Consider the following 20,122-nt stretch of genomic DNA (forward strand, 5'->3'; position numbering starts at 1 on the left):
GGAGATGGTAATGGGATAAGTTAAGAAACAAAAGATGACTCTAGATGAAGTGTAAATGGCACTGGCAGAATGAGCGACAGCTGCCATGTGAGAGAGAGACAAAAAATGATCCGGCCAGAGGTTATGGTCTGAAATTGTTGAACTCGATGTTGAGTCCAGGAGGCTATAAAGTGCCTAATCGAAAGATGAGGTGCTGTTCCTCGAGCTTACGTTGAACTTCATTGGAGCAGTGTAAGAGGCCGAGGATGGGGAGGTCAGCGTGGGAGTGGAGGGGAGAATTAAAGTGACAGGCAACCGGAAGCTTGGGGTGACCCTTACGGACTGAATGGAGGTGTTCCGCAAAGCGGTCACCCAATTTGCATTTGGTCTCCCCAATGTAGAGGAGACCGCATCGTGAGCAGCGAATACAGTATACTAAATTGCAAGAAATACAAGTAAGTCGCTGTTTCACCTGGAAGGGGTGTTTGGGGCCCTGGACGGTGGGAAGGGGGGAGGTATAAGGGCAGGTGTTGCATTTCCTGTGCTTGCATGATAAGGAACCGGGCAAAGGGGAGGGGGTGTTGGAAGTGATAGAGGAGTGGACCAGGGTGTTGCGGAGGGAGGGGTCCCTTTGGAATGCTGAAAGGGAAGACGAGTGGAAGATGTGTTTGGTGGTGGGATCATGTTGGAGGTGGCGAAAATGGCGGAGGATGATCCGTTGAATGTGGAGGCTGGTTGGGTGAAAGGTGAGGACAAGGGGAAACCTATCGTGGTTCCGGGAGGGAGGGGAAGGGGTGAGAGCAGAAGTGCGGGAAATAGAATGGACACGGTCAAGGGCTGTGTCAACCATGGTAGAGGGGAATCCTCAGTTGAGGGAAAAGGAAGACATGTCAGGAGCACTAGTTTGGAAGGTGGCACCGTCAGAGCAGATGCGGCAGTGATGGAGAAACTGGTAGAATGGAGTAGAGCCTTACAGGAAGCAAGGTGGCAGGAAGTGTAGTCCAGGTAGCTGTGGGAGTCATTGGGCTTGTAGTGAATTTTTGTCAATAGCCTATCCCCAGAGATGGAGACAGAGAAGTCAAGGAAGGAAAGGAAAGAATCAGAGGTGGGCCATGTGAAGGTGAGGGAAGGGTGGAAATTGGAAGCAATTTCTTCATTCCTTTGTAATTGCCTTTATTTAAGTTTAGGATGCTAGTTTCAGACCCAAGTTTCTCACTCAAACTGAATTTGAAATTTTATCATGCTATGATCTCTCTTCCTGAGAGGATCCTTTATTATGAAATCATTAATTAATCCTGTCTCATTACACATTACCAGATCTAAAATAGCCTTCTCCCTGGTTGGTTCCACAACGTATTGTTCTAAGAAACCATCCCAAATACATTCTATGAACTCATCCTCAAGGCTACCCTTGCCAATTTGATTTGTCCAATCTATATTAAGATTAAAATCACCCAAGATTATCGTAGTACCTTCCTTACAAGCCCCTATTATTTCTTGATTTATACTCTGTCCTACATTGTAGCTACTGTTAGGGGGCCTATAGATTACTCCCACCAGTGACTTCTTTCCCTTATTATTTCTTATATCCACCCAAACTGATTCTACATCTTGATCTTCTGAGTCAATATCATTTCTCATTACTGCACTGATTTCATCCTTTATTAACAGAGCTACCCCACCTCCTTTTCCTTTCTGCCTATCCTTCCGAAATGTCAATTACCCCTCAATATTCAGTTCCCAGCCTTGGTCACCTTGCAACCACGTCTCTGTAATGGCTATTAGATCATACCCATTTATTTCTATATGTGCCGTCAACTCATCTATCTTGTTACGAATGCTGCATGCATTCAGATAGCCTTCAATTGTGTCTTTTTACCATTTTCCCTACACTGACTATTTGCTGGTGCACGCTTATGTTTGTACGCTCTGTCCCTTCCTGTCACACTCTGGTTTTCATTACCCCTATCACTACCCTGCACTATTGCCTTCTCCTTTCTCTTTGACTTTCTAAATTCCGCTTCACCTGAACCCTCCCCCCAACTAATTAGTTTAAAGCCCTAACTACCACCCTAGTTATTCGATTCGCCAGCACACTGGTCCCAGCATGGTTCAAGTGAAGCCTGTCCCAACGGAACAGCTCCCTCTTTTCCCAGTACTGGTGCCAGTGCCCCATGAATTGAAACCCATTTCTCCCACACCAATCTTTGAGTCACGCATTCAACTCTCTGATCTTATTGGCCCGATGCCAATTTGCTTGTGGCTCAGGTAGTAATCCAGGGATTATTACCTTTGTGGTTCTGCTTTTTAATTTGGCCCCTAGCTGCTCATACTCCCTCAGCAGAACCTCTTTATTAGTCCTACCTGTGTCATTGGTACCTACATGGACCACGACAACTGGGTCTTTCCCCTCCCACTCTAAGTGTCTCTCCAGCCCCGAGGAGATGTCCTTAACCCTGGCACCAGGCAGGCAACGCAGCCTTCGGGACTCACGCTCTCGGTTGCAGAGAACAGTATCAATCCCCCTAACTATACTGTCCCCTACTACTACTACATTCCTTTTTACTCCCCCAACTTGAATGGCCCCCTGTACCATGGTGCTATGGTCAGTTTGCTCATCCTCCCTGCAGTCCCTGCTCCTGTCCACACAGGCTGCAAGAACCTCATACATATTGGACAAGTGCAAGGGCTGAGGCTGCTCCAATGCTACCTTCTGGATCCCTATACCTGCCTCACTTGTAGTCACACCCTCCTGTCCCTGACCACGGACCAAATCTGAATGATTTAACCTAAGGGTTGTGACTGCCTCCTGGAACAAAGTATCCAGGTAACTTTCTCCCTCCCTGATGTATCACAGTGTCTGAAGCGCAGACTCCAGCTCATCAACTCTGAGCCGAAGTTCCTCGAGCTGCAGACACTTACTGCAGATGTGATCACTGTGGATCACACTGGGGTCCGCCAGTTCCCACATGTTACACCTGCAACACATCACCTGCCCTGCCATCCCTATTGTATTTTATTTAACTAATTAGGTTTTCAAGTTTTAGAATATCACTCAACTATCTATATATAGTTTTTAATCTATAATCGTGGCTTTTAATTTAAACCAATGTCCTTGTTTAGAGAAAAAGAGAAAAAAGAATTACTCACCAAATACACTGTTTACTCACAGAATCTCTCGCTCTTTATACTTACAGAATGAGATGGATGAAACTTGAATAAAACTTGAATGAGATGGATGCAGTAATTGTAACAAATTAAATGTGATTAAAACCAAGATTAACTAAGATTAAAATATTTAATCATGAGATTAATCGCGAGTATTTTTTTTAATTGTAATGATCAGTAACATGTCATTCTAGAATGTCATTCTCGACAGTCCTATTTTTCAGTATATTCTTACACTTCAATCTAAATCACTCAATTTAGCAAACTACAGACCAATTCTGCAAAATACATTGGGCACTGGTTTCCTCCAGAACTTTCATCCAAATACATCAAGGTGCCAGCTTCCACATGACAAATAAAAGCTGGATGAACTTTTTGAGGCGATGGATTAACTATGCAGATTCAAACAAATCTTGGAAATAGAAAATTGGCTGCAATGAAATTTAGTTGGGCCAAAACTAAATTCCAAATGCGTTTCCCTAATAATAATGTACTTAAATCTAAAATGACGTTGCCTGTGGCATGTCTGTGTAAGATCAAAAGTTGATTGAAGTCATATGCAGCACTCCAAAAACAAAACCTGTACAGATGAGGCAAAGGGAAATTGTACATTTAATGTGTCTTCATCAAAAGTAGAGAAAAGCAGAAGATCCTTAAGGAGATAACTGAATAAGCTGTGCCACACACATCAAAAGGATCGAGGATTAATAAGACAGATCGAGGGATTAATAAGACAGATCCCAAAAGCACTATACTATGAAAACTGTAATAAACTATTAGTTACAGTCTTTTGATATTTTGTGTATGTATGTATGTATCCCTTAACTTCTCCCTCCATATAAATGCTCCTACTCACATCACAGCCGCCCAGTGTCAGGGTCAAACTAAACACCCCAGGTCAGGTATAGTATAAAATAAAGCTGCCACAATGATGATCGGAGAATTGCTCTGGTCACTATAGCCTCAAATGTTCACGTGATGAGTTGCAGGACTGTTATGCCAATGAAAACAGATTAGCTCTCACCAATGCTCTGGAGAGGGCTTCCTGGGTCAGCTCATTTTCATGCGCATTGAAGTAGTCATTGGCATCAAACCTGTGTAAAACAGGTGTAATTAGCTTGTGTGCTTGGAAACTGGAGTGCAGCCGTTAAAAAAACAATTCAGCCTGCAAACTTCAGCTTCAGGCAGGGGAAACCAAGTAAGGAAGAAAGAGTGCTTGGCTGAATCATTTGACTCACAGACAACTTCACTGTATGTCTCATCAATCTTTTCATCAAAGAAGAAGAACACAGAACTTCATTGATTCAGACCTCCAAGTTCTCCTGGAGGAGATTGAGCCTGTGAGTGGTCAGCAAACCTATCTGAAATATTATGAATGGCACCTGGAGTCAGGTGGCATGGCACTGACTGCCAACTCCCTCACCCCCAAGACTATAGAGCAGTGTGGGAAAAAGTTCACCAACCTCACCTGGGCTGGCATGATAACACACCAAATGCTCTCCCTTCTCATCCTTGGCCTGCTTTGGTAACCAGCACAACCATCACTCTCTCAAAGGAACACTTGTACAATGAACCCTTCACAATGCATTACGGTTAAGGAGGGGCTTTAACACAGGATCTTGCACTATGGGTACGAATGTCCCCTGCTATCAATTACTCACATGCACAACTCTAAAACCCCTTCCTCTGCTTTACCAGACTGGTACACCACGTCTTTTACTTCAGTTCCCCATGCCACTTGGCACAAACCCTTCAACTGATGAGGAAAATTGTCTGTCAGTGATGGCAAGACTAACAGAATCTCAGTCCTGCTCCCAATGCTGCACACAAGTCAAATTCATTTCACATGACAGGGCCCATATAACCAGCAGAGAGAATTCCCGAGCCCCAGAAGATAAAGGGGAATTATCATCTAGTCCTATTGTCATCTAGTCCTATTGATGCATAGCTTTTAATGATTAAGCTACTTTATAATATTAAACTATTTTCAGACATTTAAAAACATTATATTCATTTGGAAATTATATATAAAACTGAAATGCTTTTTTCAAAAATGACTGAATTAAAAAGTCTCTTTTAGAATGATTCGCTTACAAATGTATAAAGATTAGCTAAATTCCAAGAATGGTGGGTGGAGAATTGGCACCGAATGAATAGTTGCTTTAGAATGGGTGAGTGTTATTGGCCACATTTCCGGATCAGTAAGAGTTTACTGTAAATGGATATTTAGAAAATTGGATGATGTATCAAAGTAAAGAGAAATTAATAATTTGGACTGATTTCTTGACAAGTGGTGAGCCAAGCTATGGTGGATTCTCCAAAAAACATACAAGTCAGAGGATTGGGGGGTAATAACAGCCTATGCAACTGTTAGACTTCCAGGGACACTTGACTAACTTTGACTTTAGCAATCCCTTGATAATCGAGTAAGGTTGTTTCACAGCATCAAAAGAAAAAAAGAAGGTTCACATTTTATGGTTGGCCTGGTCTTTGGTGAGCTTTAGATGGATTTGTAAACCAAAACTAGCGAGGCATATTTTACCACAAAACTAACATATGTATAACAACCCAACTGATTGTGTAATTTCAACAGACATTCTTTCCTCTGTCTGGTTATCTTCTTCTTTGGCAATTCTAGCTTGTTCAAACTTGCTAAATCTCTGCATGCAAACAGATTGCCAGTTTGCTGTCTTTGATGGTTTCCCGCTATGAATTGGTGTCAATACCATATTTCTTCAGGTTGGATTTCAAACTGTCTTTATATCTCTTTTTCGGGCCTCCAACATCTCTTTGGCTGGAGCTCAGTTCGGGATAAGGTAGTCCGTGTAAAAGGGGCATGTCTGGGCAGTTCCCAGACTAACCCAGGAATTCCACCCATTACACCCTTGGTAGGCCTCCATAGAAAGCTGAGAGCTGGCTAGAGTTCTGTGACAGACCCAGGTAAGGCTGCAAAAGTCCGCCGAAGATAAATTAACTGGGAAGGGATCGATTATCTTTGTTTGACTGCTAACTGGCTCCTTTAAGATCTGATGATGTTACAAATTAATTTGGTTTTCAGCCCGGGTGGGCTGCTCTGACTCAATAGGACAGATGGGGCAACCATGCAGGCGGTGGCCTGCCCAGATTATGATGATGACTCTGAAAAACGAACAGTTGTCAGTTGCAAGTCAGCGGGGGGGGGGGGTTGCCCAACACCTGCCTGATACAATGAAATGAGCAGCACATCCACCTACTTAAGCAAGCTTCGTGTTTAAATGGAGCATGCAGAATCCATCTGGGATTGGCTCCTGCGAGCCTGACCTGCTGTCTAGCTCACCGTAGGAGCTGGCCAGCTTACCGCCCTCCCACAACTGAAGAGCTGTAATGGGCATTTGCTTGGTGCCTGCAGCTCACCGGTGGCATTCAAATGAGGCCTGCAACCAAAAATGGTAGAACCTAAAGGCTTGACACACATGCTTTAATTAAGGCTAAGTTCTGCTTCCATGTACAGCCTGGAATATTTTTTTTAATGTTTCAATCTAGGTAAAATGCACAACAATGCTCTTCAGTTTATAAATTGGATGAGATCATCAACAGCTGTCTTCCATTTAGATTCACGGTGTGTGGTTGTGGATTGGAAACCTTGCAGAATGGATACTTATGTGATGTTATTGCTCAAGTGGAATTATAGTTGATGTGAAACAGCGATAGATGTAGCCAGAATTTCTTAAGCTGTGCTGGGGATGTTCTAGATCCCAAATGATAAATTAAAAACATTTAAAGCATGAACAAAAATAATGCAGCCACAAGATATACCACATGAGTTTAACATTCAAGGAAAAGAGCAATATTTTTGTCATTTGTTAGATGATCATTCAAGAAATCAACCAATCCAATAACTGCGATGTCAGTACCATAAGGCTGCTGATCTCGTTAATTAATAAAGAACCAGGAGACTTCATAAAAAATGAACCTTTTTATTGTAGCTGCAAATTGTCTCAGGGAAATGACTTTTTTATGAACATATTACAGAAGAAATTTTGACGATAAATATATTAAAAAAAAGAATTTCCAACGTATTTGGAAATATATATAATGACCCTTACTGAAGCATTAGTGAAATAGCACAAAACCAGACTGCAGCTTGTGACATGCAAGTATCTTAACACTGATATGAAACATTAGGGTCTATAAACACAAACTAGCATGTGTATCATAGAAGAAAATACAATTAAAAATTAAATGGAAACAAAAATATGTGGTACTGTAGAAAATCATTCTTTTCAGGCAAATGTTGGGTTATATTCATAACAAGCAATCCAGAAACCAAGACAAATCCACAGAAACATTCTGCTGAATGGTACATGCATGGGCATGTATTGAGTCAAATACAAATATACGCTGACACACAAACACACATGGAAGCACACACACAATGTAGACATCCACAATTGTGTGCACACACATGCACAGCAACCACACACACACAGACACACACACAGACACACACATGTATACGTATACATGCACAAACACACACACACACACACACACACACATACATATACATATATGCACATGTTCTGTGTTTCAAGCCTGCAAACCTCCCTGGTAGACTAGCTGTAGCTTCAAACTAGACTCCACCCCGACTAATGAGAATGCAAAATGCAATCTTGAGCGATGTATAAAAAAGTAACACTGCAATTTCAATTCTAAGGGAAAAAAATGTACAAACAAGCAAGCGATATGAAATCATAGTGAAGAAATGACATGCTATGGAATATAAACATTCAAGTGAGAAAAATATGTGTCACAGAACTCAGGGTTCCTGATAGGTTTCTGCAATGATCTACTGGCTGCTTTTCACAGTCTTATTACTTGCTCTCTTTCAGAATGGCACCTCTGGTAACTGAAATTTAATAAAAAATGTATTATTGCACTTATAATTCATTCAACAGTGAATAAGCAAAATATGCAGTGACATTTATTATCATTGCAAACATTAAAATAATAATATAAATATTTCAGGATGTATTGCATACCTTTCCGTATCCTAGGACTTGGAACCTACAACCCAAAAAAAAGGGTTAGATTTTGATATTCCTGTTCAATCTCTATAAAAAATGTAACAATCTTTCTTGTCCATCAGAACCGAATAATATGAGAGAAACTGATTAGACATGACCAGGAGGACTGTTGCCAATTACCCATAAGAAGCATTCCTTCAAGGGTGGGGTTGCTGGCTGTGTCTTAGATTTATGGTGAGACTTGGCAATATCAGGTGACTATTTGGTAGACAGTACAACCTCCCAAGACCCACAATGAGTTTCTCATCAAGACATCCTCAATCTTTCCTCCCTCAACCTCTGCACTGAGCAACTCCTCATACTTGAAGATTTCAATCTCCATCTCAACTCTCCTCTGATTTCAGTGCCCTCCTGTTCTTGTAATCTCTCCCGCCATATAAACTCTCCGATACATAATCACAGACACCCACTTGAACTTGCCATCGCTCACGGCCTCACCCCTCCCATTGTGTCAGTCAAAGAAAAGGCCATCTCTGATCAGTTCCTTGTATCCCTGACCACTCAAATCCCCGACCCCTTTTGAAACCCACATCGTTCTGTGTCATCATCACTCTCTCCTCAAAAAGCCCATCTTCAACCTCTCTGACCTAGCAAATTATTGTTCCATCTCCAACCTTCCTTTCCTTTCCAAAGTTCTTGAACGTGTTGCCATCTCCTAAATCCATGCCCATCTTACCTACAACTCCATGTATGAATCTCTCCAATCAGGATATTTGACCCCAAACTGAGTTGCCGATTCTATATTCTCTCCAGCAAAAGCCCACCTACTACCACCTCCATAATATGATCTGTATCTGCTCCTGCCTCATTCCATCTTCTGCCAAAACCCTTATCCATGACTTTGTCAAATCTAGTCCTGACCATTTCAATGCTCTCCTGCCAGGTTTCCCAATCCTCCATAAAATTCAGCTCATCCAAAACTTTGCTGCCTATACCCTAACCCACACCAAGTCCTGCTTACCCATCACCCCTGTACTCACTGACCTACATTGGTTCCTGGTCCCCCAACACCTCCAATTTAAAATTCTCATCCTCATATTCAAATCCCTTCATGGCCTCACCTATCTTTGTAACCTCCTCCAGCCCTACAACCCTCCTAGAACTCCGTTTTCCTCCAACTCTGGCCTCTTGTGCATCCCCATTTCCTTTGCCTCACCATTAGTGGCCATGGCTTCAGCCTGAGGGCTGGATTTTACCAACCTTGGCGGGCCCATGGTGGCTGACGTCGGTGGTGGGTCCCGGCCTCACTGCTGGCTCCAGCCCACTGTCTGACATGATTTTCCCCTCATTGGGCTTGTTAAGCCTGCCCAGCGCGTATACCGGCCAATTGAAGGAAGCGGGCCTGATGACATCACTTGATGATGCGACATCAGTCGGTTTCCCTAAAGGGACCATGCTCAAATTTATTTTGACATTTGTGCTATCAGTACTCTGCAGCATTGAGGTGCTGCAAACACTGGCAAGCACTGCAAAGAGGTGCATGGCTGCACCCAGGCTGTCCCATAACTCCCTCCATATGCTTATAGAGGGAGTCACAGCATGCAGGGAGGTTCTCTTCCCATCCAATGGGCGGAAGAGACCTCCCAAGGAGACCAACGCAGCCTGGTTGCACATTGCACAGGAGGGCTCAAGCAGGGATGTCGTCAGGAGGACCAGGCTGCAGTGGCAAAAACCTTTCAATGATCTCAGTAGATCACGAAATGTTACTGCAAAGCCACACTCAACCTCATCCTGCTGTGCCTCTCATCACATCCCCATCACTCTGCCTTCCCTACCCTATTCCTGCACATCCTTACTCACACCAACTTACCTTGCACCTCCACCCATCCCTCTCTATCTACAATATCACTTCCCCATCTCATTAGCCACCCCTCATACTCACCCTCAACCTAGTCTAATCATATCAACTATCAACACACAAGGGTAGACACTTGGGTGTTTTATGCAATGTTCATGTAAAGTTTCTGTTAATGTGCTGTCAAACATTGAAATCTTTATTTTCAACACTTTGCATTCTTGGACAGATCTGTGTGCACCTTTGGAAGTGGCTTAGTGAGTTGCAGTGAATGGTGAGACATAACGGTATCCCCCGCAATGGCCATGAGTGTGAAAGGAATGGCTTGGGCATTGTAGAGATGCTTTATGGTGTTGGTGTTGGGTGGTGCCAACCTGGTGCATCATGTGGCAGCCAGGGTGTACAGCATCAAGTGAAGTAAATCTGGCCATGGTGAGGTCATCCCTGGACTCCTGGGCAGCAATGTGATTGGGTGCTGATGCCCTGTGTCCTGTGCAGCACCAGTTGTTTGCGGAGAAGGATGGTGTTGTTGTTGGTGCTGCTGGTATGCCTGGTGCTGCTGGTTTTGGAGCTGATTGTGGTGGGATTCTGAGGACCAAGGTGAGATAGTTTCAAGGGCACTGTTGCTGATGGAATAGATGGTAGGTGAAGTAGAGATGACAGAAGCGATCTGTCAATGATGGGCGAGGTAATGAGGTCAGACTGGATGAAGACTTGTGTAAAGACTTGCAGCATTCTGAATCTGTAGTGGAAATGCAGTTTAGAGAAGCTAGTGGCTAAGGGAAAATATCTGATCAGCTGGGAGCTTTGACTTGACATTTGAAGCTGTCAACTCATCAGCTGATTCAATGGCAAGTGACCTCCCGCCTCAGCTTCACTGATGAGGTCTAGGCACAGCGGGAAACTGGTGGGCGACCTGCCAAAGTCAAAAAGCTGGGAAAAAAGCATTGTTAAGTGGCTGTAAACAAGCCACTAATGATTTCAATTGCCTCCCCCGCCGCTGCATGTCGGTTCTGCTCAGCACTAGCGGACCCAACATTTGGGAAAGGTGCATGGCGGCGGGTTGACAGCGGGGTCCCGACCCGTTGTCAAAAAAAACATTTTCCCACCCGACCCACCAATGATCATACCCGCTGACCCCCGCAAAATTCTGTCCTTAGAATTACCCCCCTAAACCTTTTCACCTCTTTATCTTTCTTTCAGACCTTCCTTAAAACCTACTTTGACCAAGCTTTTAGGCATCCCTTCTAATAGCTCCTTCTTTGGATCAGTGTCAATTTTTGCCTGATTACCTCTGTGAAATGCATGGGACTTTTTTCTATGTTAAATGTGCTATATAAATGCAAGTTGTTGTTATAGAGAGTGAGACTGGTCTTAAATGTTATTACCTTAGTGTTAGCAAATTGGCTCCATTTCCTCCTGGCTGCCCCCTCCCCCCACCCTACCCCCATAGTCTCTATATTGCCTTTCGACAAAAATGGGAGAATGCCTGTTCTCCATAATAGATGACCCTTTAACTGAATTGCATTCTCAGAAATTGCAGGTTTTAAAGCAGTACATTCACTCAATTTTGTTAGTGGTTCCTTAGTTATGGGGGGGAAAAAATAGTAACACAAAGGAAGAGACTAGATGCAAAGCAAGTTAAAAAAGAAAGACTTACACCTTTCATGACCTCACGGCAGACAACAAAGTATTTTTTGAAGTGTAGTTACTGAAATGTGGAAACACAGCAGCCCATTGGTGCACAACAAGCTCCCACAAACAGCAATGTCAAAATGACCAGATAATCTGTATTAGCAGTGCTGGCTGAGGGAAATATATTGGTCAGGTCAATCTTGCTCTTCTTTGAAATAGTGTCATGGGATCTTTTACATCCACCTGAGAGGGCAGATGGGGCCTCAGTTTAACATCTCATCCAACTAACAGCATAGCACTCCCTCAGTACTGCACTGGAGTATCAGCTTAGATTTTGTGTTTAAATTTTATGGAGTGGGATTATGAACCCTTAACTCTCTGACATCAGAAACAAGAGTGCTACCAATTGAGCCACAACTGGAATGGAAGAGACAAGCTTTGAACTGATAATGAGGATATAAAACACATACGCTGTGAATAAATGGGGGAATGGAAACTGGTTACTATAAAAAGGAATTTTACTATAACAGTTTCATGGAATATGTCTATATCTGAGCTTAACTACAACTGTAAACTGATTTTTACAAGGTTCTCAGAGTTCATACCCTTAGCAAATCCCTATTGCATATGGTTGTTATGCCAGAGTTAATTCTTAATTACAGAAAAAAGCACTGAACTCTAGACAGATTATATATCTATATATATATATATATAGTATGAACTCATCCACAACTATGAGTGCAAGACTGGCTCTCAGCAAAAGTGTATTAAGGTTACATTTGAGTCTTCATATTATCTGTTCGCTAATTACAGTAACTAAAATACTGTAAAAACAACATGTCCAGCTGCAATATTATTTTAACTGCATCATACCTTAGCTGGGCTGACTCTAAAGCGAAGGATATCTTCACTACTGATCTCCATGCCATTTCGGCTTTCTGAATGTCTTGCAGCTTGTAAATGAAACAAAATATTTTGTTAAGAGCCGCTGTGGTGCTTATAACAGTGAATTGCCTGAATTAAACCACTGGCCAAAAACAAAGCTGATGTTTTTCAATGGATTTTGTACCAAGTCTAAAATAAACACACACTTCAATAGTTTCAAATCAAATTCACACATTTGTACCCACTGGCTCTATCCTCGTGCTTTTGTTTTTTTGAAATAAGATGCCCAGAAACATTTGACATGAAACTACTTGGTGCCAATTATCATCTTGTTACCACCCCATTTACACCTGCACGCTATTAGCTGAAGATTGTTCTGACGAAAGGTCAATGACATGAAACATTAACTCTGTTTCTCTCTCAACAGATGCTGCCTGACCTGCTGAGTATTTCCAGCATTTTCTGTTTTTATATCTGATTTGGTTTGTTTCAGCTGAAGAGTGTTATTGCCAGAGGCCTGGAAGTATGCCGTCTCCCTGTTCTCTTGGCTGGAGAAAATTAAAGAGCGGGGGAGATAATGAAACAAACTTAAGAAGATTTTCAATTTTTCTTAAGTCACATACCTATCCAGCTTAAGCTACAACATGTAGCACTGCATTTGCATTGTATACAGTGATTTCATTATATAACATCATGTGCTGTGCAGTTTTGTCCTTATATGTAGGATTATATAGGATATACAGCACAGAAACAGGCCATTCCGCCCAATCAATCCATGCCGGTGTTTATGCTCCACATAAGCCTCCTCGCGTCTTTGCTCATCTAACTCTAACAGCATAACTCTCTATTCCCTTCTCCCTCATATCTCCCTCCCTTATCTAGTCTCCTCTTAAATGCATCTATACTATTTGTCTCAACTACTCCCTGTGGTAGCAAGTTCCACAATCTTCTCTGCGGCCTCTCCAGTGCCTCTATATCCTTTTTATAATATGGCGATCAGAATTTTATTCAATACTCCAAATGTGTTCTAACCAAGGTTCGATACAAGTTTAGCATAGCTTCACTACTTTTCAATTCTATCCCTCTAGAAATAAATCTGAGTGCCTGGTTTGCTTTTATTATGGCCTTGTTAACCTGCATCACTACTTTTAGTAATTTGTGTATTTGTACTCCGAGATCCCTTTGCTCCTCTACCCTACCCAGATTCGCACCCTCCAAGTAATATGTGACCTCCCTATTCTTCCTACCAAAATGCAATACCTCACAGTTATCTGTGTTGAATTTCATTTCCAATTATATACCCATTCTGCAAGTTTATTACTGTCTTCCAGTAATTTGTTGCAGTCCTCCTCAGTATTAACTATCCCCCCCCCCGCCAATTTGGTGTCATCTGCAAATTTAGAAATTGTGATTTTGATTCTTAAGTCTAAATTGTTAATATAAATTGTGAACAGCAGTGGTCCCAGCACTGATCCTTGTGGAGCACCACTACCCACCTTCTGCCACTGTGAATAGCTACCCTTTACCTCTACTCTCTGCTTTCTGTCTTGAAGCCAGCTAGCTATCCATTCTGCCAGTTGTCCCCTGACTCCGCATTCTCTGACCTTATTCATTAGTCTATTATGTGGCAGCTTATCGAAGGCCTTTTGAAAAACTATATAAATTATATCTACTACATTACCCTTGTCTACTCTCTCTGTTACCTCTTCAAAAAATTCAATGAGGTTGGTTAAGCAAGACTTTCCCTTTTGAAATCCATGCTGACTATTCATTATTATATTTTTGGCTTCTAGATGTTCTTCTATTTTCTCCCTTAGTAGGGATTCCATTATTTTTCCTACCACTGACTGGTATATAGTTCCCTGGACATGTTCTATGTCCCTTCTTAAATATAGGTATTATGTTAGCTATCCGCTAGTCCTCTGGCACTACAACTTTTTCTAATGACTTGTGAAATATGTGGAGTAAATGCCTCTGCTGTCTCTTCCTTAGATTCTTTTATAATGCGTGATGTAAACCAAGGATTTTTTTCCTCTTTGAGTTTGATTAGTTCATTTAATTAGTTTTTATTTTAAATGCAGTTATTTCATTACTGATCTCATGATCCAATGTCATGTCCACCTGTTCTATATCCCTGGTAAATACTGAAGCAAAGTAATTATTTAATACAAAAGCAAAATACTGCGGATGCTGGAAATCTGAAATAAAACCAGAAAATGCTGGAAATACTCATCAAGTCAGACAGCATCTGTAGAGAGAGAAACAATGTTAACATTTCAGGTTGATGACCCTTTGCCAGAACTGGGAAAAGTTGGAGATGTAACAGGTTTTAAGCAAGTGTAGGGGCAGGGAGAGGATGGAGGGAAGGAAAGAACAAAAGGGAAGGTCTGTGATAGGATGGAAGGCAGGAGAGATTAAGAGACATTGTTGTTTGGCGAACCGACCACTACCTAACGGAGGCTGAACGCCAACTCTCCGACACCTCCTCCTACCCCCACCCCCCGGACCATGACCCCACTACCGAACATCAAGCCATTGTTTCCAAGACGGTCACTGACCTCATCTCCTCTGGAGATCTTCCCTTGATGAAGGGAATGCAATGGATGTTGTCTACAGGGATTTTTGGAAGGCGTTTGACAAAGTACCACATAGAAGGCTGGTTAACAAAATTGAGGCTCACGGAATATGTGGGTCAGTGGCAGCTTGGATAAGGAATTGGCTTAAGGACAGAAAACAGCGAGTTATGGTAAATTGCTGTTTTTCAGACTGGAGGATGGTAGACAGTGGTGTTCCCCAAGGGTCAGTGCTGAGGCACTGCTTTTTTTGATATATATAAATGACCTGGATTTTGGAATACAGAGTAGAATTTCTAAATTTGCCGATGACACCAAACTTGGGGGTGTGGCAAACGGTGATGATGATACCAATCGACTGCAACAGGACATAGAAAGGCTAGCAGAATGGGCAGACAAGTGGCAGATTGAATTTAATACAGAGAAGTGTGAAGTGATGATTTTGGCAGAAGGAACAGGGAGAGGCAATATACACTTAATGGCACAGTTTTAAAGAGTGTGCAGGGACAGAGGGACTTAGGAGTTAATGTGCATAGGTCCCTGAAGGTGGCAGGACATATTCGAGAATGATTAGCAAAGCATATGGGATCTTGGGCTTCATAAATAGAGGTATTGAGTACAAAAGTAGAGAAGTTATGCTGAAGCTTTATAAAGCACTGGTTAGGCCACAACTGGAGTATTGCGTCCAGTTCTGGTCACCACACTTTAGGAAGGATGTGAAGGCCCTTGAGAGGGTGCAGAAGAGATTTACCAGAATGGTTCTGGGAAATGGGGGATCTTAGCTATAAGGACAGGTTGGAGTAGCTGGATTTGTTTTCATTAGAGCAAAGAAGGTTGAGGGGTGATTTGATAGAGGTGTACAAGATTATGACGGGTTTGGATAGGTTAGATGCTGTAAGGCTTTCCCACTAGCTGATGGTACAAGGACTAGGGGACACAGATTTAAGGTTTTGGGCAAGAGATACAGGAGGGATGTGAGGAAAAACTTTTCTACGCAGCGAGTGGTGGTGACCAGGAATTCGCTGCCGATGGAAGTGGTGGAAACGGAGGCACTCAATGTCCGAGGGGGTCAGGGGGTCTACCTGTGGCCGGGGTGGTGCTATTTAAAGGCGAGGTGCCGGGCGGCCATTTTTGTTGCTGGCCGCCTGCCAGCACCTGCCTCCGCTGCCATCCCTGGCCTCCTGAGCACCCCCGCGGAGTGCCGGCTGCACTCCATGAGCCCGGCATGTTCTCTTGAGTGCCGGGCTCTTTTGCCGGCACTCCTGATCCCCGGCGGTACAGCTGGGCCCCGGGCCGCACTGCGCAAGGCCCCTCCCCTTTAAGAAGGGGAGGATGGCTTGCAATACCATGGCATGATGTGTCACAGCGCATGGTGCTGCGGCACATAGTGCCGCAATATTCCCTCGTAGCACCCCAAGAGGGAGGCGGGGCTCAATTTCGGCCACGGGGGTGCTAATTTTTTCGGGCGGCAAAGTTAGTGCCCCAAAGGGGCACGACTCAATTTTTTCCCCTATGACTCTATGCATCCCATTGCTATTCTATGTCATTGTTTACCAATATTGTTGTCCATTTTATTTTCCCAAGTTCTATTCTCAGCCCCTCAAAGTCAGCTTTTCTCCAATCTATTAACCTGGTCTTGGTCATATTTATTTCCTTCTCAATTATTATTTTAAAGCATATTATATTATGGTCACTATTGCCTAGATGTTCCCCTACTTTTATTTCTCTTATCTGCTCTGGTTCATTCCCCATTACTCGATCCAATAGTGAATCCTCCTTTGTTGGGCTTTTTACATATTGGGTTAGAAAGGAATCCTGTGCACATTGTAGGAACTCCATTCCATTCCCTTTACCTACCTCTTCTGTCCAATTAATATCGGGGTAGTTGAAATCCCCCATGATTATTATTCTATGTTTTTTACTCATTTCCCTAATTTGTCTGCATATTTATTCCTCCACCTCCCTTTCACTATTAAGTTGCCTGTAGACTACCACTATTAGTGTGATTGATCCTTTATTATCTTTTATCTCTATCCACATGGATTCTATTTCTGTCTTGCTGATAGCTGTCACTTTTTTCTACTCCCATTATGTTATCCCTAATAATTACAGATACTCCACCTCCCCTTTTCCCTCTCTATCTATTCTAAATATGTTATGCCCTGCAATGCTTAATTCCGAGTCTGATTTTCCTGTAGCCATGTCTCAGTAATCCCTATTATGTCTGGTTCCTCACAACGCATGATTGCCTTCAGCTCCCCTGTTTTATTACGAACACTGTGTGCATTGCTGTACAGACAGTTTAGCTCATTTTTAATAGCAGTTCCTTTCACTTTATTTTTAACCATCTTTTTACACTCCTGTTCTATAACTCTACTTATTCCCTGGCCATCAGCAGTAAACTGCTCCTTACCAGAGGGCTGCAGAACCCTGTTAATAGCGTGGATCACACCATTAGTCGCCATCAGGTCAGAATCTATAACTGGAACTTTATTTACGTTGATAACATGGTTTTTCTGAAAGAGACCATATGATAATTCTGTTTATTCAGAGTGTTAACCAAAGTGAAACAATGGCAGAATTCAGTGGTAAGAAGCTGAGTACTCACTGTTCCCACTTCCAGGGTAGCACCTTGCAGGGATTTCAACAGCACAATCTGGCTGGCAACACCACCACTAACCAAGATTTGTTCACCTATATGGTACTTCAGCAAAATGGGATCATCTGATGGGAAAGAGAGGTAAAGAAACCAAAATTTCAACAAATTGTCAAACTTTTTGAAGGAAATAATGACTGGTTTTGCTCAAGACTACATGTTTATTTTAATGAGTGCTGGGTCAGTTGAGAAGAACTGTTACTTCAATTTCAAAAGTGACAGTTTATCTATTTCCACAGCTTTTAAAAAGATATATAAGTTTGCTTGAACTAAGATGACAATTGATCCTCAAGTTTAAATCCATTTGTTATGAATATGGAAGATATGTTTAGATTCTACACAGTGCGCGATTAATAAAAGTAAGTTTGGTGTATTTCATTGGCACTGTTGAATGCTATTATGACATTGGTGCAAATTCAAATTACATGACGTTAAAGCAAAGAAAAATGTTGTTTTGCTAATCTGTGCTGGTACTTTCTGCAATGCCTGGTTGTACTCAGGCAGCTCATTGTAGAACATGCACATAATTGTTGCCTCCTTTAATAGTAAAATTCTCTCTTTTGGTGTTAGATTTTTCAAAATTCTTTCTTGGGATGTGGGCGTCACTGGCAAGGCTAGTATTTATTGTGCATCCCAAGTTGCCCTTGAAAAGGTGGCGGTGGGTCTTCTTCTTGAACCGCAATGCTATTAGGTAGAGATTTCCAGAATTTTGACCCAGTGACACTGAATGAACGACGATATATGTCCAAGTAATCATGGTGTGTGACTTGGAGGGGACTTGAAGGTGATGGTGTTCCCAAGAACCTGCTGCCCTTGTCCTTCTGGGTGGTAGAGGTTGTAGGTATCAGAGGTGTTGCTGAAGAAGCTTTGGCGAGTTGCTGCAGTGCATCCTGTAAGTAGTACACACTGCAACCACCTCGTCCATCACCAGCATACTGTGGCTGCAGTGGATGTTTAGGCTAATAGGTGAAGTGTTGATTATGTGGACTATTTTGTGCTAGACAAAGTAGAGCTCCTTGAATGTTGTTGCAGCTGCACCCATCCAGGAAAGTGGAGAGTATTCCAGCACACTTCTGACCTGTTAATTGTACGATGTGAATGTTACTTGCCACTTATCAGCCCAAGTTTCTTTTCATGCATTTAGCTACAAGTGAACACATAATGCAATACAGAATTACAAAAACAAGGATGGCCAGTCAAATGTTTACATTTCAGCTGCAAAAAACAGCCATCATTCAAACTCATGCAACTTGGGATTGAGTTTCTTGGTCTCTGTCAAACAGGCTGTGGAGGGATGCTTTCCTGTACTGCTCAGGTACATCCAGTGAGAAAGTTAACCAAGCACCAACTTTAGAGGGCTCTATTGTCCAGCCTTCCAAATCAAGTAGGATAATGTATTTGGGGAGGGAGGGTATCAGTAGAGGGAGAGTGTACTTTGGTCAACAGAACAGAACATAATCACACACCTAAGGCACTGAGGTCCTAGTATAACTTCAAGTGATTAAGTTAACTTGCATAGCAGGCTGTGATAATAGTCATTATTTCAATCAGGATCACTAGTCTGAAGCTCTGATCTGAGAAGCAGTGGACAGCACTAGCCTTGCCCAACAAAGGGCCATCACTGCAGGGACAAATAGCCAGACTGAAAAAAAAGTTAATGGGAAAGGTTAACCTTTAGTGCATTGTCAATTCCCAAAAACTGGAAAGATTCTTCCTCAACAAATTATTCCCCGTGATTCCTGAATGGGTTTAGCTAGAAGGAAGGGTGACTGGAAGGGAAATGGTAAATGCTGGACAGAGAGACTACACACACTCAGGCTACTGAACCTGGTGGTTAATTTACTGGGCAGAAGTCCGAATGCACTTACTTCAGAAAATGTATATTTGTTAAACAGTTTGCAGGTTTCTATTACTTCCAACAGGTAAGTTAACCAATCATTTGTACTATGGAATCTTCTAAACAGAGATAAGTAGTCTGCTACAATATTTCAGATATATCGAAAGTGAGATGGTGTCCATGCTGTAACTTTTACCAATCACTCTGTTCCGTTCCCCTCTAGGTAGAGCTAGGATAGCTTCATTGGTTGGTGCAAAAACTGTGAATGTGCCAGGTCTGTTGAGAGTTTCAGTAAGTCCTGCTGTCTGGATGGCTCCCACCAGCATACTGCAATAATCAAAAAGCTAATTAAGCAAAATATTCTAATTATCAAATTAATTCTATTAATGTTTTAGTGAATACACTAATGGAATCAGCAACACAGAACATAAACATTTTAATTTTTAAGTGTATTATTCCCCCTTTTCCCCTCTCAGTTTCTCTATGCCACTCATTACAGTACCCTGATTGAGAGGATGAACAGGTGAT

The 20,122-nt window shown here is 42.4% G+C and overlaps 1 protein-coding gene across 2 annotated transcripts in view; it reads right to left on the reverse strand.

The window, feature by feature from the left end:
- Positions 1-7,089: 7,089 nt before the first annotated feature.
- The window catches only part of tgfbi (transforming growth factor, beta-induced), a 99,103-nt gene continuing 86,070 nt past the window's right edge, over positions 7,090-20,122 (reverse strand). Inside the window, exons 12-17 of one of the 2 annotated variants that reach the window (XM_085995636.1) lie at positions 19,791-19,921; positions 17,710-17,825; positions 17,515-17,617; positions 12,517-12,596; positions 8,169-8,193; positions 7,090-8,035 (exon numbers count right to left, since the gene is read on the reverse strand). In XM_085995636.1, coding sequence (XP_085851762.1) covers positions 8,001-8,035; positions 8,169-8,193; positions 12,517-12,596; positions 17,515-17,617; positions 17,710-17,825; positions 19,791-19,921 — 490 coding nt within the window. In that variant the 3' untranslated portion in view covers positions 7,090-8,000. The remainder of the gene's footprint in view (positions 8,036-8,168; positions 8,194-12,516; positions 12,597-17,514; positions 17,618-17,709; positions 17,826-19,790; positions 19,922-20,122) is intronic. The other variant, XM_085995637.1, reaches the window with a different exon arrangement.

Source organism: Somniosus microcephalus, chromosome 8 (genome assembly GCF_052327205.1).
Source record: "Somniosus microcephalus isolate GS21.2 chromosome 8, FLI_Smic_1.0, whole genome shotgun sequence".
Classification (NCBI taxonomy): domain Eukaryota; kingdom Metazoa; phylum Chordata; class Chondrichthyes; order Squaliformes; family Somniosidae; genus Somniosus; species Somniosus microcephalus.